Source organism: Neofelis nebulosa, chromosome 4 (assembly GCF_028018385.1).
Source record: "Neofelis nebulosa isolate mNeoNeb1 chromosome 4, mNeoNeb1.pri, whole genome shotgun sequence".
Classification (NCBI taxonomy): Eukaryota; Metazoa; Chordata; class Mammalia; order Carnivora; family Felidae; genus Neofelis; species Neofelis nebulosa.
This window is the reverse complement of record NC_080785.1, coordinates 42,829,000-42,849,082: the sequence shown is the minus strand read 5'-3', so window position 1 is coordinate 42,849,082 and position 20,083 is coordinate 42,829,000. Positions and strand designations below refer to the sequence as shown.

General features: G+C 37.1%; 1 protein-coding gene across 1 annotated transcript in view; it reads left to right on the top strand.

The window, feature by feature from the left end:
* The window catches only part of ANLN (anillin, actin binding protein), a 48,707-nt gene extending 29,430 nt beyond the window's left edge, over window positions 1-19,277 (top strand). The window contains 11 exon segments of the mRNA XM_058724603.1: window positions 161-343; window positions 1,621-1,747; window positions 2,621-2,669; window positions 2,758-2,814; window positions 3,255-3,293; window positions 3,563-3,584; window positions 4,494-4,606; window positions 10,510-10,596; window positions 15,395-15,502; window positions 16,341-16,513; window positions 17,946-19,277. Of these exon segments, the coding sequence (XP_058580586.1) occupies window positions 161-343; window positions 1,621-1,747; window positions 2,621-2,669; window positions 2,758-2,814; window positions 3,255-3,293; window positions 3,563-3,584; window positions 4,494-4,606; window positions 10,510-10,596; window positions 15,395-15,502; window positions 16,341-16,513; window positions 17,946-18,069 (1,082 nt within the window). The 3' untranslated portion in view covers window positions 18,070-19,277.
* Window positions 19,278-20,083: the final 806 nt, after the last annotated feature.

Below are 20,083 nucleotides of genomic sequence, written 5' to 3'. Positions count from 1 at the left end.
CAAGGTTTTACCCAACCACCCACCACCTGCTTGTACAAAGAAGTACTGATCTTGTCTTTGATCTTACGTACATTTGCCGCATCAGTGCATTTTCTTGAATCGGTCTCATTTAGAGACAGATGCAGTTTTAATATTTGTGACCTTGCATATTTTTACATAGCTGAGAAGAGAACACTTTTGATTGATGAGTTGAATAAATTGAAGAACGAAGGGCCCCAGAGGAAGAACAAGGCTGGTCCCATATCCCCAAGTGAATTTGTCGCATCCAAGGGATCAGTTACTTTGTCAGAAATCCGCTTGCCTCTAAAAGCAGATTTTGTCTGTGGTACAGTTCAGAAACCAGGTATGGTGATTTTTATTTTCACCGCTTCTAGATCCTATGTTAAATTATGAACTTACCTAGGCAGGAATGATGCCAATGTGAGCAAGTAGAACATGCAAAAGAGTGTGCAGCTTGTATCTTGGGCCTTTAGTTCTTTGATGGAAGATCTGTGCGTAAAAATAACCAAGGGAAAATTTCATATGTGGTTGCTGATCCACATGGTGACAGACATGGCTCTAACTGAAAGCAGGGCTGGTTAAACATAGCTTCGAGCATGAAGTATTTCCGAAGATGAGATGATCTTGACACAGCAGATCACTCAACTTTCATTCTTTAATTTGTGGAAAGTATGGGGACATCTGAGAGAACCTATTTTACTTATTCTTTTCTGTTTCAAACCCATCCCCCAAATCTTGAATGATTGGTTGTAGAGGTGAAGATCACCACCACAGTGAAGATGGTTCTATTGAAATTGTATCGCCTTTGTCACTGTAGATTGAATAAATATAAACATGTATTCTACGAAAAATCATAGCAACGTGGGTAAAGGAGAGTATGGCACCAGGATCTGAAAACAGGGCAGGGTAATTATAGCGAGCTGAATAAAGTTTCATTAAATTTTGGTGAAGTTATTTTAAGATTCCTTTAAATTTTCATTTGCATGGACCTTTCTCTGAGGGAAAGGAGGGCTAGACATAGGTGAGAAGTGAATTTGAGGTACAGGGAAAAGAAAGAATGTAGATCTTTAAAAGTTGAAGCATCATTGTAGGGAGGAGGTGACTTAGGTTCTGATTATTGCTGTTGTCTGATTTGGATGTGGTGTGGAAGAAATCTATTGGTAACATAGTATGTACCTTGAATATGTGGGTATTCAATGACAGTGAAGGAACAGTTTATGTTTTTATTAGAATTTATCTCTAAGTAACTTTCACAGAAAGGTAGTATTTTATTTTTGAAATAATAAACCCTAATTTTCTTTTTGAGGAATATACTGTCAGCTAAAGAATTAGTCAATAGGTAAAATACTAAGTCAGCAGAAATTGAGGGATTATGGAGTGGCATTATTTCAGTTCACATAAATAATAGGAAGAGATCTTGCCTGATGTTTATTGATGATGATTATGACTGCTTATATGTCTTACTTAGCTTTTTGTGTCTAGAAAGTTGATTTTAGTAATTTTTACATACATTATATAAATTAGTCACAGTATTACTTTATTCCTTTGGTTTTCCAGAATGCTGATTAGCTAAATCTGATTTTGCTTGTGCTTATTATGTAATGTGATTACCTTTTGCAGATGCAGCAAATTACTATTTCTTAATTATACTAAAAGCAGGAGCTGAAAATATGGTAGCCACACCATTAGCATGTACTTCAAATTCTCTTAATGGTGATGCTCTGACATTCCCTACTACGTTTACTCTGTAAGTAAATTATGCTTTTGCTGGGTCAAACACATTTTCTTTTAATGGAGTTAGTACAGATGGAATGTATAGTCTTTGAAATACAGTATGTTCATTCTCATGTGGACAAATAACTGTTTCAATTTGTTGGTTTAAATCTTTTACATGTTTCTGATATTTCTTTCCATTGTGTAGCACATTTCGTCCATGTGAATATATGTATTTAATGTTTTGACATATACATAAAACATAAATACATGCATAATATTATATATTATATAAATTAATACATACAGGGGCACCTGGGTGGCTCAGTCAGCTGAGCATCTGACTTGAGCACAGGTCATGATCTCACAGTTCACGAGTTCGGGCCCCATGCTGGGCTGTATGCAGACAGCTTGAATCTTAGAGCCTGCTTTGGATTCTGTGTCTCCCTCCCTCTGCCCCTCCTCCACTCTCTCTCTCTCTCTCTCTCTCAAAAATAAAAAAAAATAATAAGTAAATATAAACATATGTATAAGATCTAGACCTTAATATTTTATTTATGTGCTTTAAATCTTATAATGTACTTAATATTCCAACTCGGTGAAAAGATGTATTTAGTGTCACAAATTAATTTTGAAAATACAGAGTCAAAATCCAGCTAGAAAAAAATTGTTTATTAAAGACGTTGAATTGTAAAATACTGAAGAAAATATTTGACTTGTATTATAGTAAAAGTAGACTTTTCTTACCAATTTTTATGTTCTTTAATGGTTTGTAACTACTGCCTGTAGTTAAAAACACTGTGAATTCCTTTACTCTCAGGATCATGTAACAATATTAGTGGCATCATTTTTAATGGCATAAGTGTGTGTTTTCCTTACAGTTTTATTTAACGATTTATCTTCCCAGGCAAGATGTATCCAATGACTTTGAAATAAATATTGAAGTTTACAGCTTGGTAAGCAGTGAAAGCTTTGTAAAATAACCAATATTATGTTATTCTTAGACATATTAGATCTTTAATTATGCTTTGGGTTTGTGTGTAGGTACAAAAGAAAGAACTCTCAGGCCCTGATAAGAAGAAAAAGGCACACAAGTCCAAGGTGAGAAGGAAAAACCCAGGAAAGGGATCATCATCAGAGATAATACATATATCAGTTTTTAATTTCTCTACATTTATTTGACAACCAGCTTTTATAACCTGTTTAAATGTTTCTCAAGCCTTTCCTCTGAGCTCTTGCCTCACCATGTTCTCGGTTCACCAGTACTTGTGCGGGCATAAGCCGTGAGAACTTGTAGGGTGGTATTTAGCCTTCCCAGTCTTTGGTCTTTAGTGCTTTTTCTAACATCACTTAGAAGAATTTTACTTTAGCTCCAGCGAAAACAGGAATGACAGTATGGAGAAAGCCTTAATAGAGGACTCAAGTATAAATGTATTCACATTTAAGAATTATTTTCTATGTGGGAGTATCTCAAGGTTGGTTAGTTTTAAGCTCTGAATCATAATGTTTAGCAGTAAATACACTGTTACCTTTTCTTCTAGGCTATTACTCCAAAGCGACTTCTCACATCTATAACCACAGTAAGTAAATCTTAAAAAATTTAGCTCCCTTGAGAAATTTTCATTTTACCCACACGATTGTAAATTGGTTAACCGTTTCTAAACTCTTAGCACTGTGGAAATCTTTAAAATATACTGGGGGGAAACATCTGATTATTTAAAGAGGAAAAAATAATATTTTCTGAAATGTAGCTTTTGCAGTATTAGAGAGTTTACTGTTTAATATCTAAATCTTTGTATCGAATAAAGGAAATAACTTGTGTTTCTTCTTTACACCACTTTTGTTTTAGAAGAGCAGCCTTCATTCTTCAGGTGAGTGGATCTTGAACTATTTCCAACACTAGAGTCAGTAAATGAGCTAAGCAACCACACACGTGCTTTATGCACACAGGCGTCCTGATGAGCGTGCACCTTAGTCTCCTTTGAATAATATTTTCGGTGTGGTTTCTGGTAACACATAAGATTGCTGGGCAGAATAGCATGCTGTCAGATGTCACCATGGGCCGCCAGGCATCACGTTATATAGGCTCTAGCAGGCAGTACCGTATGATAGCAAGTCACCTGGCCATAGCTGCAGCCAGTGGCATCACTCTTCACCCCAACTTCTGTTGTTCTGTAGATTGGTTTTGTGCTTTCCACACTGTGGACTTGACCTCATTTAACTTTGCTGATCATGACTGGCGTTGTATCATGTCAGAAAAGCATCTTTCTAGTTCCCAGGAAGTTGTGAAAGGCATTCTCTAGAATGGCTTTAGGCCTGAGTTTTCCAAAGGGGATTAGGATGGAGCTGGTTTTAGTCCTTCCTTTGGGCTTCTGGTCTCTTCTTGGCACAAGAGGGTAACTAAGAAAAACTGCAGATATAGTCTCTGCTGCTAATTATATCATCCTAGACTAGAGCAATGAAGTCTTTTCACATCTCTTTTAGGAAGATTGCTTTTTTTATTGTTGTTTTTGTTTGTAGGAAAATTGTTTTATGTGCACATTTTTAAGTTCTGTGTCTTAAACATACAGCCATCCCAAAGGAATGATAAGGAATGTCTATATTGCCTCACCTAAGTTAATGTAAAGTACTTAACAGTTTTTTTTCATTTTTTAAAAATGGAGGAAAATGGCAGTTTTCTCTGTGGTGACTTAATTTAATTCTTTTGGGGTGAGGTGAAGAATTGTTACTTATACTTGCAAAAATCACTCTGGACTCACCTTCATTTCCTTTCTCTCCAGTCATGGCCAGTCCAGGTGGTCTCCATGCTGTGCGTACCAGCAACTTTGCCCTTGTTGGGTCTTACATACTGTCATTATCTTCAGTAGGAAACACTAAATTTGCTCTGGACAAGGTAATCCAAATGTATTTATTTATTTACTTTTAGACAAATTAGGTCAGTAGAAATGCCCCAACACTTTCAAGTATTTTAAACCTACATTCTTGATGTTGGAAGTATTTCTCTCTCATCTCTTAATAGTTAAATCTTCAAAGTAGTGTATAGTGATTTATTCTAAATGTTACTTCTGACCACACAAGTATGTATTACTTCTTGCATGTTAAGCTTACAGTTTTAACCATAATAACTTGCCCATTTGAACCAGTATTTTGAAATGAATACTATTTTATAGATTTAGTTTTGACAAGATAGGGAAAGATAGGTTAATTTCTTAGAAAAGTACTCATGAATCTAAGGGATTTCTTTCCCATACTTTCCTCCCCAAATTAAAAGCTTCATCATTCAGATCTGCATCTGTCACTATTGAGTGCTTTTTCACCATAAGGTGATATGACTAAACTTTAATTTTTTTTTTTTCAACGTTTTTTATTTATTTTTGGGACAGAGAGAGACAGAGCATGAACGGGGAAGGGGCAGAGAGAGAGGGAGACACACAGAATTGGAAACAGGCTCCAGGCTCCGAGCCATCAGCCCAGAGCCTGACGCGGGGCTCGAACTCACAGACCGCGAGATCGTGACCTGGCTGAAGTCGGACGCTTAACCGACTGCGCCACCCAGGCGCCCCAATATGACTAAACTTTTAAAATAGCCAACAAGACCATTTTATTTATTTATTTAAAAAAAAATTTTTTTTAACGTTTTATTTATTTTTGAGACAGAGAGAGACAGAACATGAACGGGGGAGGGGCAGAGAGAGAGGGAGACACAGAATCCGAAGCAGGCTCCAGGCTCTGAGCCATCAGCCCAGAGCCTGACGCGGGGCTCGAACTCACGGATCGCGAGATCGTGACCTGAGCTGAAGTCGGCCGCTTAACCAACTGAGCCACCCAGGCACCCCAACAAGACCATTTTAAAGAGTGGGAGAACTAGTGGCAAACTCTGGTCTTTGGGTATAATACAGAGGTATTTTTAAATATTTTAAGAGATTTTCCTAGTCAGAATATGGAAGTGAGGAAATATAAAAATTAGGAGGCCTGGTTCCTCATGTTGGCCCTGCTAGTAATTTCCTTTTTAACATGGAGCAAAGTCAACTCATTTCTCCAGGATCTTGTTTTCCCAGCGGAGAATATTAGGTTAGATTAAAACAATCCAACTTTAAAATTCTATGAAACATTTTTCTTTTAGTTGATAGACATAAAACAGACTACCTTTGAAATTTTGATTGTTGTTAATGCATATGTATTTTATCTTAACATGTCAACTTTTAAAACTTTATATAACTTTTTATTTAGTAATTCAGGTAGTTTAACAAATTGAGTGATCTTGGGTCTTTTATTTTGTGTGTTTTAGATAAATTATGATGTAAAAGAGCGAGAGCTACTGGGCTATATGTTCCAGGAAAAGGTTGCCATATTTTCTTTGCTTGAAACTAATGAGCTTAAAAAATCAATCCTTAATTTTTGGCTCAAATGTATTCATTTCACTAACCACTCTCATGTATTCTTGGTTATTTTAAATAATTAAGGACACGATGTACATTATTCTTTCTTTAGATTCTTGCAGATGGGTGTCTTTTTCTTTACTCTCATAATTCTTTAAAGCTCTCTTTGACAGTCCTCTTATTTTTTTCATGCATGTTTGGTACTTGGTCTTTTCTTCTATATTCTTTTTTTATGTTACAATTCTTTAAGATTCCATAGTCACTTCAACTTTGATTTTATGTGTACTAAAATACCAAATTAATAACTAAAACTAAAATGTATTCAGTATTGTTGACCTCCCCTATATTGAAAGAGCTACTGTTGATGTTTATAAAAGTGGTCTCAATTGGCTAATAGGATTATTGCTATGTAGATGATGCTTTGTTCAGTGACTTTGAAATTAAAGTGTGTTTAACACTAAAATTGTACTAAGTATAATCATATGTTTTACAGGTTTTTTTTTAGGATTTTTAATTTCCTTGCAAATATCAATTGCAGACATTCTGTGGGTATATAGAAATTTACAAAGTGCCAATTTCTACACGTGTAAGAGATTTTGTTAATCTTTAAAATGAAAGAGATTTCAATGAGGTATGTTAAATATAGACTGGTCTTGAGAAATGTTTTGGGTGCCATTTTAATTCAAAATATCACCCTTACAAATAAAAAAAAAATGCCGATATTTTCATTCTTTTAATATCTTTGAAATTATGTCTTAAATAGCCAACCACATGATTGGGCACAAAATCAAATCACTCAATTTGGTTGTGTCTAATACTCTAAAATCTCTTTCTGAATCAAATACAATCACATGCTTTTGTGAGTGGCAGGGGGAAGCAAATATTTGTTCCAATAGTTTATAGTTGATGTAGGAGAATACTTAAAATAGTAAAGTTTAGATGTTCTTTAAATTGGTGAGAAAAATGGAAGACCTTTTATACTCCTATAATAATCCTATTTAATTGACTTTGAGAAAATAGACAAGTGACCCATATCCAATCAGATACCAGCGATATAAAGTGAGTGTTTGCTTATTTTATTGGTGCCGTGACAACAGCAGTCATAAAGGTTATCTCTTAGGTCACCTTCAGAATGGAATTCCTGTTGAGGTTATCCCAGACTGTTTGCTCTGTAGATTTAGGAGACCACTGATAGCAATTGCCTTCTTATTTGAGGTTAAGTCTGGCATCCTGGAATTTAAATTACGAATCTCCGTGAGTCACAGGCTCTCAAGTCTTTTCTTTGAATAGAGAATCCGAAATAGTCATAGATTTTATTACACTTTCATGGATAAAGAGAAAAGGACATCCCACAGCTCATCTTTTGACTTAAAGAAACCTCATAGGTATTTACACCCTACTGGAAATAGAGATGGCAATTTACATAGCGGTGGGGCAAACAAATGTGAAGTAAGACAACCAGTTAGCATTGTAGAATTTCAAGGTTATAGGAGGAGTGATTAGGTGTGTTCTGCTGTACCCAAAGCTATCCTAGTCCTGGTGTCTGCCCATTGGGCCAGTATAATTATTAACAGTACCCCTTTCTCTCAGAGATCTCCCACTTTATGAAAAATTACAGCCACCCTGGTTGTAAGTTACATTTTATAGCTCTTAACAATGATCTTTGAAGTGAGCATATCTTCAAAGACCCCTTTGTTAAGCAGAAAACCGAATAGGATCATACATTTTCACAGGTTTCTACATTCCACAGGGGGTATGAATATTGACCCTTTTGTGAATATTCTCAATTCACTCATCAGGACAAGCTTCTGACCAAGAATATTGTCAACTTTTCATAGCTGTAGAGAAAGGGTGAACATTTTCTTCTCATTTTTCGGAGATTCTTTTTACCGGCAGCATTCTCTGGGTTCAACGTGAGATTCTATTAATTAGCACTGAGAGCCTGAGGAACTTATAACGGACAATACGGAAAAGAAAAAAATGAGGGAATTTATAACAAAAAGGATCATGAGGTACCTTATGTTTTGATTCTACATTTTGGATGCCTTTTAGATTCAAAAAGTTAGAGGTTTATCTCATGGAATTAGTCTGTTGAAATCTGTCCTTTTTGGCTAAGAATTCTCCCATTACTTTATCTTTATTGTGTTGGAGGACTGAATTGTTGGAAACTAACCTTACACTCAAAAGACGCTTTTTACACTCAAAAGTAGCTTCTCTCAGGATTTTCTGATACCCTAGGACACATTTGCTAACAGGTGCACAAAATAAATCAAAACAAAGCACAGGTTCCCACAGACACAGGTCAGAGCCATGGCGGCTTGATGCTGAGATACTGAGTGTGGTCCCCAGGAAAGAACTGGTGCCACTCTTGCTGTTTAGGGGTGCATGCTGCCTCCATCACAGCCACCTGCAAAACAAATGCTGAATGCTCTTTTTGCTTTTTGCCTTTTTTCATAAAAGCGAACATCCTCTTTGGATTTCTTTCAGTTAGCAAAAAACAGGTACTAACGTAGGTCTTTTGTACAAGTGAAGTGGGCAGACTTTTGAAAAGCCAGGGGTTACCTGTGTGCTACATTTTCTCCTTTTTTCTTTTTTCTTTTCTTTTCTTTTCTTTTCTTTTCTTTTCTTTTCTTTTCTTTTCTTTTCTTTTCTTTTCTTTTCTTTTCTTTTTTCTTCCCTTTTCCCTTCCTTCCTCCTTAATAGGAAAACTCTGGGTACTTACTTGGCCAAACAGTATTCTTTTAGCAAACATTTGTCAAATGCCTGAATAGAATTCGGCAGTGGGCTATGGGAACCAACATGGAAAAGACATGATAGTTGACCTCAAGGATCTGCTGTGCAAAGTATGGGGCTATGGGTTAGGGCACAGAAGAGAACACATGCGGGGGAATTTCAGAGCCTGGAAGACAAACTTCATACTTTGAAAAGAACAGGATCTGCGTGGCCTAGAGTAGTTCTCATATTCAGAAGTGGGGAGAAAGGATTCAGCATCATATTGTCTGTATCCATTCATCTGTTGATGGACGTTTAGGTTGTGTGCACCTCTTGGCTGTTGCGGAGAATGCTGCAGTGAACATGGGGGTGTACGCATCCCTTGAGAATCTGTTTTTATTTTTATTTATTTATTCATTTTTGTTCTAATTCTCTTGCTATTTTTTAAAAATATGATTTATTGTCGAATTGGTTTCTTATTCTTTTAGATAAATACCTGTTTGATTATGTGATAGTTCTATTTTTAATTTTTTTTGGAGAAACCTCTGAAAAGCTTTCAATATTGATAAAGTCTGATTTATGTATTTTGGTATTGCTATTGTTACTCATGCTTTGGTGTCATATCTGAGAATCTATTGCCAAATCCATGATCATGAAGATTTACTCCTATGTTTTCTTCTAAGAGTTTTATGGTTTTAGCTGTTATATTTAAGTCATTGAGCCTTTTTAGGTAATGGTATATGATAATTTTGGTATATGATATGAGGTAGGGAACCAACTTCACTCTTGGATGTAGATACCCAGTTTCCCAGCACCATTTGTTTACAAGACTGCTCTTTCCTCATTGAAAGGTTTTGGTACCCCTGTTGAAAATCAATTGGCCATAGCTGTATGGGTTTATTTCTCGACTCTCAATTCTGTTCCTTTGGTGTATATCTTCCTTATACCCTTACCACACTGTCTTTTGATTAGTGTAGCTTTGATTTTTTTTTTTTAACGTTTATTTACTTTTGAGACAGAGAGAGACAGAGCATGAACGGGGGAGGGTCAGAGAGAGAGGGAGACACAGAATCTGAAACAGGCTCCAGGCTCTGAGCAGTCAGCACAGAGCCCGACGCGGGGCTCGAGCTCACGGACCGCGAGATCGTGACCTGAGCCGAAGTCGGACGCTTAACCAACTGAGCCACCCAGGCGCCCCTTGATTACTGTAGCTTTGGATTAAATTTTGAAGTTGGGAAGTATGATTCCTCCAATTTTGTTCTTCCTTTTAAAGACTGTTTTGGTTATTAATAATTAATAATTACAATTCCATATGAATTTGAGGATCAGCTTTTCCATTTCTGAAGCTCACTATTCTTTATTGCTGGTAATAATGTATTATATTAACTTACCAGTCGAGTATATTCTGTTGATGGAGAATGGGTAAGCACATGTATTCTCTTCTTAAATCTGTGTTTTCCTTATTGCATTAACTTGGGACTTAGGGTTCTGTTTTTATCAAACTCTACCTTGAATGAATTTATTCTTCAAAAGCATTTGTTGCTAAGGAACCAGTGGCCTTTTGGCCACCTCTTTTATATTCCAATTTTAGAAAATACTGTGCTTTCAAGGCATAATATTCTTTATTCATGATTTATACATGTTTTATCAAGAAAAAAATCACAGTGAAACTGTTTTGCAAATAATTTACCCTCTGTCTTCACAGGTACCCTTTTTATGTCCCTTGGAAGGTCATATTTATTTAAAAATAAAATGTCAAGTGAATTCAAGTGTTGAAGAAAGAGGTTTTCTAGTAAGTAACATCACTTACTCTGTTTTCCTTTTTTTCATGTTGTGAAGTATAGACTTGGTTTCGCATAGGAATGAAAACCCATGTGATTAAGTGATAAATTGGTTCAGTAAAGATTTGTTGCATGTCTGCTATATGCCAGTCACTGTGCTGGAATTGGAATCTAATAGGCCATGAGAAATAATCTTCCCTGAGAAACTTTTAGTGTAGCAGGGGGAAGTACAAGTAAACTGCCAAGTGCAATACAGCACTGTAAGAAGTGGGAGCTTGGTGTGCATGGGGGTCATTGATGGGACACCAGGTCTGAAGTATGGGTACAGGGCCTTAAGGAAACCACTGGAAGAAGTAACTGGTAAGTTGCCGAGTAAGTTAGACAAGGAGAAAGAGGAGGAAGAAGTGCTCCAGGTAAGGGGAAGAGCATGTACGATGGCCTGGAGGGCCCTTCCCTCTCTCACCAGGACCGAAAAGGATGACACAGACAGCGGCAGGTATTTCAGCCGGTGCTTAGGGTGTGAGTGTCTATGGGCAGGAGGGACAGTAAGGAGAGCGATTGCGGACAGTGTGGTTAGGGGAGATGGGGCCAGGTGTTAAAGGGCCTCTGAAAGAATTTGGACTTTATCTCGAAGCCAATGAGGTTCACTGGCAGGATTTTAAGCAGAGGAATAACATCAAATTTAAGGTTTAGAAAAGCCATTTGCCTGACATGTGGAAAGGAGGTTGGAGACTTGCGACCCTGAAGAAGACTAGTGAGGAGACTCCAAGAGAGGTGATAGGGCCTGGCAGTGAGGTGCGCCAGGAGAGATGAAGCAGGAGGAAGGGCAGACCCAGTGGTTTGGCTGTGTGACGTAGGGTGTGGAAAGCAGAAGCAAGGATGTCACCTTCATCCCTGCCTTGTACAACTCGTTGGGTGACAGTGATGCCACTAAGATCAGGGATCTTGGGGGAGGAGCAAGTGTGCATGTTTGGGTAGAAAGTGTTTTTTGCCCCCCAAATTTTATTGTGGAAAATTGCAGATATACAGCAATGTTGATAGAATTTTACAACAAGCACCCATATATCCACCATCTAGATTGTGCCCTTAACATGTTTTACTATCCTTGCTTTATCATGTATCTACTACCTAGCCATCCTTCCAGCTATCCTTCTGGCCACTGCTGAAAATATATTTGGGGGGGAAGAATTTTAAAGTATATTGTAGACATTAACATGTTCCTCCAGATATTAAGTGTACATCCCTGAGTTTTGACACATGCATACATCTCTGTAACCCAAATTTCTATTAAGATGCAGAATATTGCCCTAGAAAGTTCCTTCCTACCAGTCAGTCCCCACCCCAGGTGGGAAGGTGGGATGAATTAAGTTTCCAACAATTTGAATTTTAGGTACCTCCAAAGATCGGGGTTTGAAGCTCAAGAGAGGAATTTTGGTTGAGCGATAGTGATTGAAGTGCAGGGAAGTTGAGCAAAGCAGAACCGGGAGGAACACTCACATTTAAAGCACAGATCCAGGAAGAGAAGCTCGCAAAGGAGCCTAGTGGGGGAGGTGGTATGTCATGGTTGCTGAGGAAGAGAGAATCTGAAAGAGGGAGTGGTCAAGTTAGCTCAGGACCTAGCAGAGACCATGGGACTCTTTTACAAGGCAGAGCACAAACCTAGATTGCAGACGGTTATGAACAGGGTGGGAGGGGAGGAATGAAAGCATTTGCAGCTCTTTGAAACAACGTTTGGCTGCAAAGGGCAAAGAGAGTGTGGTGCCTGCAGAGCTGTGTAGGGTGAGAGAAGAGTTTGGTTGGCATTTAAATAAGATCAAAGAGACTCGAGAATCTTTACATTCGAGTGGGTGGCTTCTAATAGGGCAGAGGGGTTGAAGGTGCAATGGGGAACCTGCATTAGGGTTATGGAGTATTACATGGAACGAGGTCATGAGAGTGAGCAGAAGTAAGACCCAAGCCACAGTTCATGGTTTGAGCTTATTCAGAAGTACAGCTGATCCTTGAACAACACTTGCATGGGTCCGTTTATACTTGGATTTTTTTTCAGTAAATACATACAGTACTGTGAATGTATATTTTCTCTTCCTTGATGATTTTCTTAACCTTTTCTTTTCTCTAACTTGCTTTTTTGTAAGCTTACAGTGTATAATACATGTAACATGCAAAATGTATGTGAATTGACTGCTTATGTTATCGGTATGGCTTCTGGTCAAGAGTAGGCTATTAGTAGTCACTTCTGGTGGGGGGTAGGGTGTCAGGTTATATGTGGATTTTTGGTGGCCCTAACCTCTGGGTTGCTCAAGGGTCCACTATACTTTTTCCATTATCAGAGGAGAAAAGTACGTGTGTAGAATATACAGAAGATTGTGGGTATTGTGCACGAAGTAGAGAAAATCTGATCGCTTTGGGTTTGTGAAGCAAGAATTTGAATGATACAAAGGATATCACAAAATCAGTTTGCAATTGCTATCCGAGGGTGCAGAAAGCTCTGTGGCCAACATAACTGTAAATCAGTCTGCTTTAGCTTTTTTGATGTAAATCCAGTAGGTGGCACTAGATATTCTTGGAAAAGTATTTTTATAAATTTCTGACTTGAAGGCAATATTTACCTACTGACTTTTTTAGTGTAAATATTTTCATATTTTACTGTAGCATACCTTTAGCAACTGACAGACTCTGTTATGGCAGCTAGTTCATTTGCATATAATGTCAGACTTATTTAATTTTTGAGCTCACCTCTCAGCTAGTTTAGTGTTAGGTCTCTTCAGGTTTACTCTGTCTTAGATCCTATAGCCCATTCTTACTACATCCATGCTTACAGATATGTGGTAAGAAATTGCTCAGAACTCCCTAAAATAAAGTCTGCCAAACGTGCCTTTTAACTACCTCTACCCTTTATAAGATAAAGGTAGTAACTTAAAGTTGCTTGGTTCAGTTTTCCTTCCTGATATGTCAGAACAGCTAGAAGCAAGGTGACTACAAACCAAAGAAACTTACTAAGTGATTCTGAAATGGTGCTAATCTGGCTCTGCCTTGACTGAGGAGCAGCAAGAGAGGAAGTTCTGGATTAGCTAGAAGTTTCCAGTTCTGCCTTGTGATTATGTACCATCATTTGATTTCCTTGGCCTGAACTTTCCTCAACTATAAAAATGAAAATGCTGTCCTCTTTTTATTCTTCTCTGATAATAGTAGGGTATAGTAACAATGTGTTATTCTTACCCATAAAATTTTTCCATGTCTATTACCTTTATGATGTAAAAGGTGAACATAAACGTAAGAGGGAGCTGGTGAGTCATTTATACTAATTTTGTGTTTAAGATTAAAAGAACAACATTCCTGTCTTTTTCCCCTGGATGGTTTTGAGCCAGTATTGCCTAGAAAAAGCATGCCTTGGGAGGAAAGCGGATAAATTGGGGAGGAGGAAACTAAGGTGGGGTAAGAGGATATATGGTTAGAGTAAACTAATTAATTTGGGCTAATTAATTAAGCTAACAGACTTCATTCTGTCATGGAAACATTTCTTCATACAAAGTAACTTTCCTCCATGGTCAGAGCTTGTTTTCCTAACTCAAGCCAACTATTGGTAAATTCACACAAATCAGTGAACGAGAAGAGCATATGTCCACTATCCTAGGGTTGGTATGAGGCTTAGTTGATCCCTGTGAAGGTAGAAGAGCCATATGCATTCTGAAGTCAAACACCAATATGCTTTTGGATTATCTATGTTAGCTAGGGTCAGCAAAGTGTGGCTCACTGCTTGTTTTTATAGTTTTATTGGAACATGGGCTCATTTGTTTACATATTATCTAGGACTACTTTTGCACTACCCTGGCAGAATTGAACAGTTGTGACAGAGCCCTTATAGCCCACAAAGTCTAACATCTTTACTCTCTGGTCCTTTACAGAAAAAGTTTGCCAATCTCTGATCTTTAGAATTGTTACATTTTACCCTGCCTTGTGCTTTAAAAAATAGTAGTTCCTAAAGGAATTTTTTTTTCTTTTAAATCAAAAGTAAAGACTTTTAATTAGGGCTTATTAGGACTACAATGAAAAAATAGTGAGGTCTGGGGGGGGGGGGGCGGCGAGGGAGCGGCTTTCACTTACACTGTTTAAATAGAAGTACTTTCATAGAAAAGAGCCAGATATTGTTAGTTGCCTGCTTCAGAGTCCTGACCTTAACCAACATGGCTGCTTCACTCCCTTTAGAATGTAGCTTGCATCTCTAAGGCTTGCACTCGCCCAAGACATGAGCTGGCCAGCTGCCTGACTACAGGGAGATGCTATGTCAGATGTGCTTGATGGCTGTAAACGTGGGTCTCTGATGTTTATCACAGTAATCCATCAGCATGTATAATTACTAGATGACTCCTTTCTAATCCTGTTTTGTTCTTCTGAATGAATATTAAATGCCTGTCTTTTATATTAAGATGGGTCTAACTTAATAAGCTATGAATAGTTTTGTCAACATATAAGGCAGGGTATTCTACTCTACAATACTTAGAGCACTTTTCTCTTATTTAAGGAGCATTTGGTTTGGGACACTAGGCTTTAAAAATGTCTAAATTAGAGGTATTAATTTGGGGTTAATGTTTAGAAGTTCTTCAACGTGCTTACTGATGATATTGAAAATCTGGGTCAATTTCTGGATATGAGCAATCAGTGATTTTCATTACTAAGGTAGAAGATGGTAAAAATAATGTAAGTAGATTTTGAAGTATGAAATATGTCAACACATTGAAGTTTAGCCTATAGATTTATCATTTAATTGATTCTCAAGTTTCTCAAGTTAGTGTTTCATTGACTTTTCAGACCATATTTGAAGATGTTAGTGGTTTTGGTGCCTGGCATCGAAGATGGTGTGTTCTTTCAGGAAATTGTATCTCTTATTGGACTTATCCAGATGATGAGAAACGGAAGGTAATATTAATAGTCCTGGTTAGTGGTGAAAGCTCTGACTTTCAAGTAGTTTTTCATACAGAAGTTCCCTCTGGTCTCCACACCCACCCAGATTCCCCTTTGAGTACATTGACTAAGCCATTAAAAATGTTCTTGTTGTGAGACCTGTTTTTGTGTGTGTTAGTATTTGTGTAAAAGTTTTATGTCTTTTCCATTACCCGTGATTTGGCCACTCTTAAAATACCTTAAGGTACATATTTGTCTTTTCTTTCAGAACGTTTCATACCATTTTTTAAATAACATTTTTAGTTAGAAATATATTAAATTCAATTTTGTTTTTATTAATAGTTGACTTACCTAAATCTGGGATAAAACAGTAATGGAAAATCACCACAGGAGTATAGTGATTTTAATTTTGTTTCTGAAATTTGATAATAGGATTTCATGTGATAAATTGAGTCTCATTTTTAAAGAATTTAATGTTATTGCCAAAGTATTATTATTTATTATCCCCAAACTGGAAAATGGAAATAAATAATTACAAAGTAATGTGTGTTTCTAATTCTTGAAGCTGGTTAATGGGAGCTTATTATACTATGGCTTTAATTTTGCATCTGTGTGAAGTATTCCATAATAAAGAGTTTATTTTTTAAGTTGGCTAAAAGCTCCAGTTGACAGTTTTGGCTTCTAGTTTTATGTCCAGCAAGAAACAATAACAGATGTGTTTCTCTAAACCTATTATAATTAAATTTTAACTTTTAAATTAATGGCTTTTTAATTTTGAGTTTGTACCAACTTAAATACTGCTTAATGCTCATTGATGTAAATGATCTTATTTTCTATTAATTTGTTTTTAAAGAATCCCATAGGAAGGATAAATCTGGCCAATTGTACAAGCCATCAAATAGAACCAGCCAACAGAGAATTTTGTGCAAGACGCAACACTTTTGAATTAATTACTGTCCGACCACAGAGAGAAGATGACCGAGAGACTCTTGTTAGCCAATGCAGGGACACTCTCTGTGTCACCAAGTATGTATTAAGCTATAAATATAAATATTTCTGTCCAGTAAGCAATTGATTGCCCACTATGTCATTACCATTTTAAGAAATACCAGAGATGGTCCTAGTCTTTGAAAAGAGTACAGTCTTAATGAGGAAAGAAAATACACACACATCAGTAAGGGAACAATCTAATAACCAAATTAATATAGTTAAGAAAAGCATGACACTCAGTCTGTATCTTAGATAATCAAGTTTTCCATTGTACTCATAGTGTAGCCACAGCAGTTAGCTAATGTACTTTGGGTTAAGATTGAAGATTTTGTATACAATTGAGAAGGCAAATATTATTTAAAGAGGCTTTACATGTCCCTTCCTTTCCATTCCAAAATGCTCTCAACGAACTCAAGTGACTTACAAAAACAATCTCATGCTACTCTGCAAATTTCTGGTTGGAGATTAATAGAATAAACTATCGGGAATGAGGGCCAGCAAAGTAAAGTAACTTGCCATGGTAATAGTTGGTAATAAGACACTGAGTCAGGATGTAAGCCTAGGTTTCCACAGAGCAGCAACAGAGACTAATGAGTAAACACACTTAGCACAGTCTCAAGTGCATGGAATGAGCTCAACAAATGGTCATTATTAGTAAATGTTGTGTTCTATCTGTTGACTAATAGATGATCAGCTCACTACTTATCCAATTTCTAGCACCAGTGGGGAGAAATTACAAAGATGCAGAATGAATACAGTATAAAAACCTTCTAACAACTGCTGTTCCTAGAAGAATGATCTGGTTTGTGAGTTAGGGAATTCTCCCCTCCCTCACCCTCACCTGCCTCATCAACTGGTTATTCAATTTGTGGCTAAATATGGGTGCAAAGAAGAGATTCCTGATAGGGACAGAGAGGTCAGGATAGACAAAGTCTTAGAATCTTTAAATGATTTATTGTAAATACCATGTTCTACTAACACAGTACTAACACAAAAATAATAGGAGACCGTACAAAATCGTATTACCTGTAGAGCCAGGTGAGGGTCCACAAGCTGGTGATTCCAGCTCTTGGGGATCCCATGTCTGAGGAATTTGGGAGGCTCCTTAGATAAAGACCTGTGGTGCCTTAGCTCTTGATAGGAAGTGGCCCACACTCAGTGGGTATCCTGTACTACCAAATTGCCCAGGCCACACCACCTGTACAAGATCTTTCAGTGTGGAAACTCCATCATTAACCAAATGTGATCAGTGTGAATTTTGATTCAGTTAACCAGTCTATGGGGATAGTTTTCCTTTACTGCAATTGAAGAAGCACCTCAGTTTGGGGCTTTTGATTAGTATCTGTTAAAAGACGGTAAAGAGTAACTCATTTTACTGGTTTGCTTAGGCTTTCTTCCACCCTTAGCAAGAGTATAGGGAGGAATGGAATGGAGGAAAAGATCCTGACCTTTTGTTTGTTTCCTGTAGGAACTGGTTGTCTGCAGATACCAAGGAAGAGAGGGATCTCTGGATGCAAAAACTCAATCAAGTTCTTGTTGATATTCGCCTCTGGCAACCTGATGCTTGCTACAAACCTATCGGGAAGCCTTAAGCTGTGGGAAGTTTCTAGGCCATTTAGAGTTTTTTTTGAGCTATGTCATAAATGTACCTTAAAAGCATCAGATTTGCTGATTGCATTTTATGCTTTAATTACGAGAGGGTATGTGCCAATATTCACTACATATTATGCAGTATTTATATCTTTTGTATGTAAAATTTCAACTGATTTCTCTTCTGTCATTCATAAATGATTGGAAGAAAATTCATTATAGTCAGTTTTGCTAAATCTTAATTTAAAAAAGCCTCATTTTCCTAGAAACCTAATTATTCAGTTATTCATGACAAAATATTTTTTTAAACGTAAGGAATTGTGAGTTGTCTTGGAGCTGTGGGTCTCAAAGTAGAAAGGTCTTCCGGGGGCTGGAGACAGAAACCTCTGACTTGCTCATCTTTTCTCTAGCCTTGGTACTTCTTTCTAAAGTTTGTGATCGTTTACTGATCATGAGATATCTTGTTAGTAGAGTACTGAGAAAACTTCCAAGGGACTTTACAGAAACATTTTTAGTAATGGAGGCAAGAACTTTTTAAATAGCAAATGTACATTTGTTTAAAGCTTGAGGCTGCCTTTAAACAGGAGATGTGGACATAGGGGATATTGTGGGAGATTTGGGGGTTAAATATTTTCTATAGAAGAGTTAATAATCACATGGTTTACATTTACTCAGTTTCTATAGATGCTGTGTGGTGCACATTTTCATAGAGTACAGGCTTTTAAAAATAATTATTTTTGCTATATAGCTAAGACTCCACTTGGCATATCAGTTCTTTCTGCTCTTGTAACAAGAATAAATGTAAATTGAAGAATCTTTGTATAAAGAAAGTAAACTTTACCAAGCTGCTATGGACTAATACTTTGCCTGCCAAAGTTCTTGTCTTTTTTTTTTTCCCTGTCCAAGCAGGACAGTGTCTAGAAGCACATTGTGAAATCTTTTGAAAAACTATTGAGTCATGCATTACCTTTGAAAGCCCAATTCTTTATTTTATGATAAAGTATTGTAAAGCATGGTCACATCTTTTAAATATACTTTGAATTTCTTCTCTGAATTGTTAAAGTTATTGACGATCTCATTTATAAACACTAAATTCCGTCACCTCCTGTCATTTAATTTGTATTCATTCAATGTGTTTTTGTTATGTGTATTATAAAAATATATTTTATGATCTCTTACCCGAATAAATGCTTGCAGAGGACTTAAGGAATCAGTTGTTTACAAAATACTATGTAAATGTGCGGTATAGCTGTTGGGTCCCTAGTCTGTGGGACCTTTTTGGTATGTGTGGAGAGGGGAGTTGTACTGATAGTATCACATTCATCTTTTTACCTCCAGCCCTGTGCTCCACTTATTATGTGTCCTTAGGGTCTTTGTTGAATGAGTAGGTGGATGAAGAATCCGTTTCTGGGGCATTTCAACAGAATATGGTACTTAGATGTGCATTCGAGGAGGTGCTTAGCAGAAGAGTACTTAGCAGAAACTGAACGGATAAGTGACATCCCCAGCCAAAACAGGGAACAGTTTTGATGGGATTGATGAGAGGACCCCTTTTACTTATTTATAGACTTGTACTTATTTTTGCTTTTTGATTGATTGATAACTCCAATATAGTCAACATACAGTGTTATATTAGTTTTTGTACAATATAGTGATTCAGTAGTTCTCTACATTACTCAGTGCTCATCATGACTCTTAATCCCTTTCACCTTTGTCATCCATGCCCCACCCACCTCCCCTCTGGTAACCAGGTTGTACTTCCCTTTGAAGAGGCATTACCTACCATGGCACAACATTCAAAAGGCAACAAAGAAGTTAAGTGAAAAGCCTGCCTTCTCCCCTTTGTCACAACCACTTTTACCAGTTCTTGTGTGTCTCCCTAGACTGATTCCAGCCATAATATACAGGCATATTTATATTCCTTTAATCATTAAAAATATTCCATACATGTTGTTTGCTGTAAATTGAAGGGGGAAAAAAAAGCACAACAGTGTCCCTCTTCAGTCATTCCTTCCC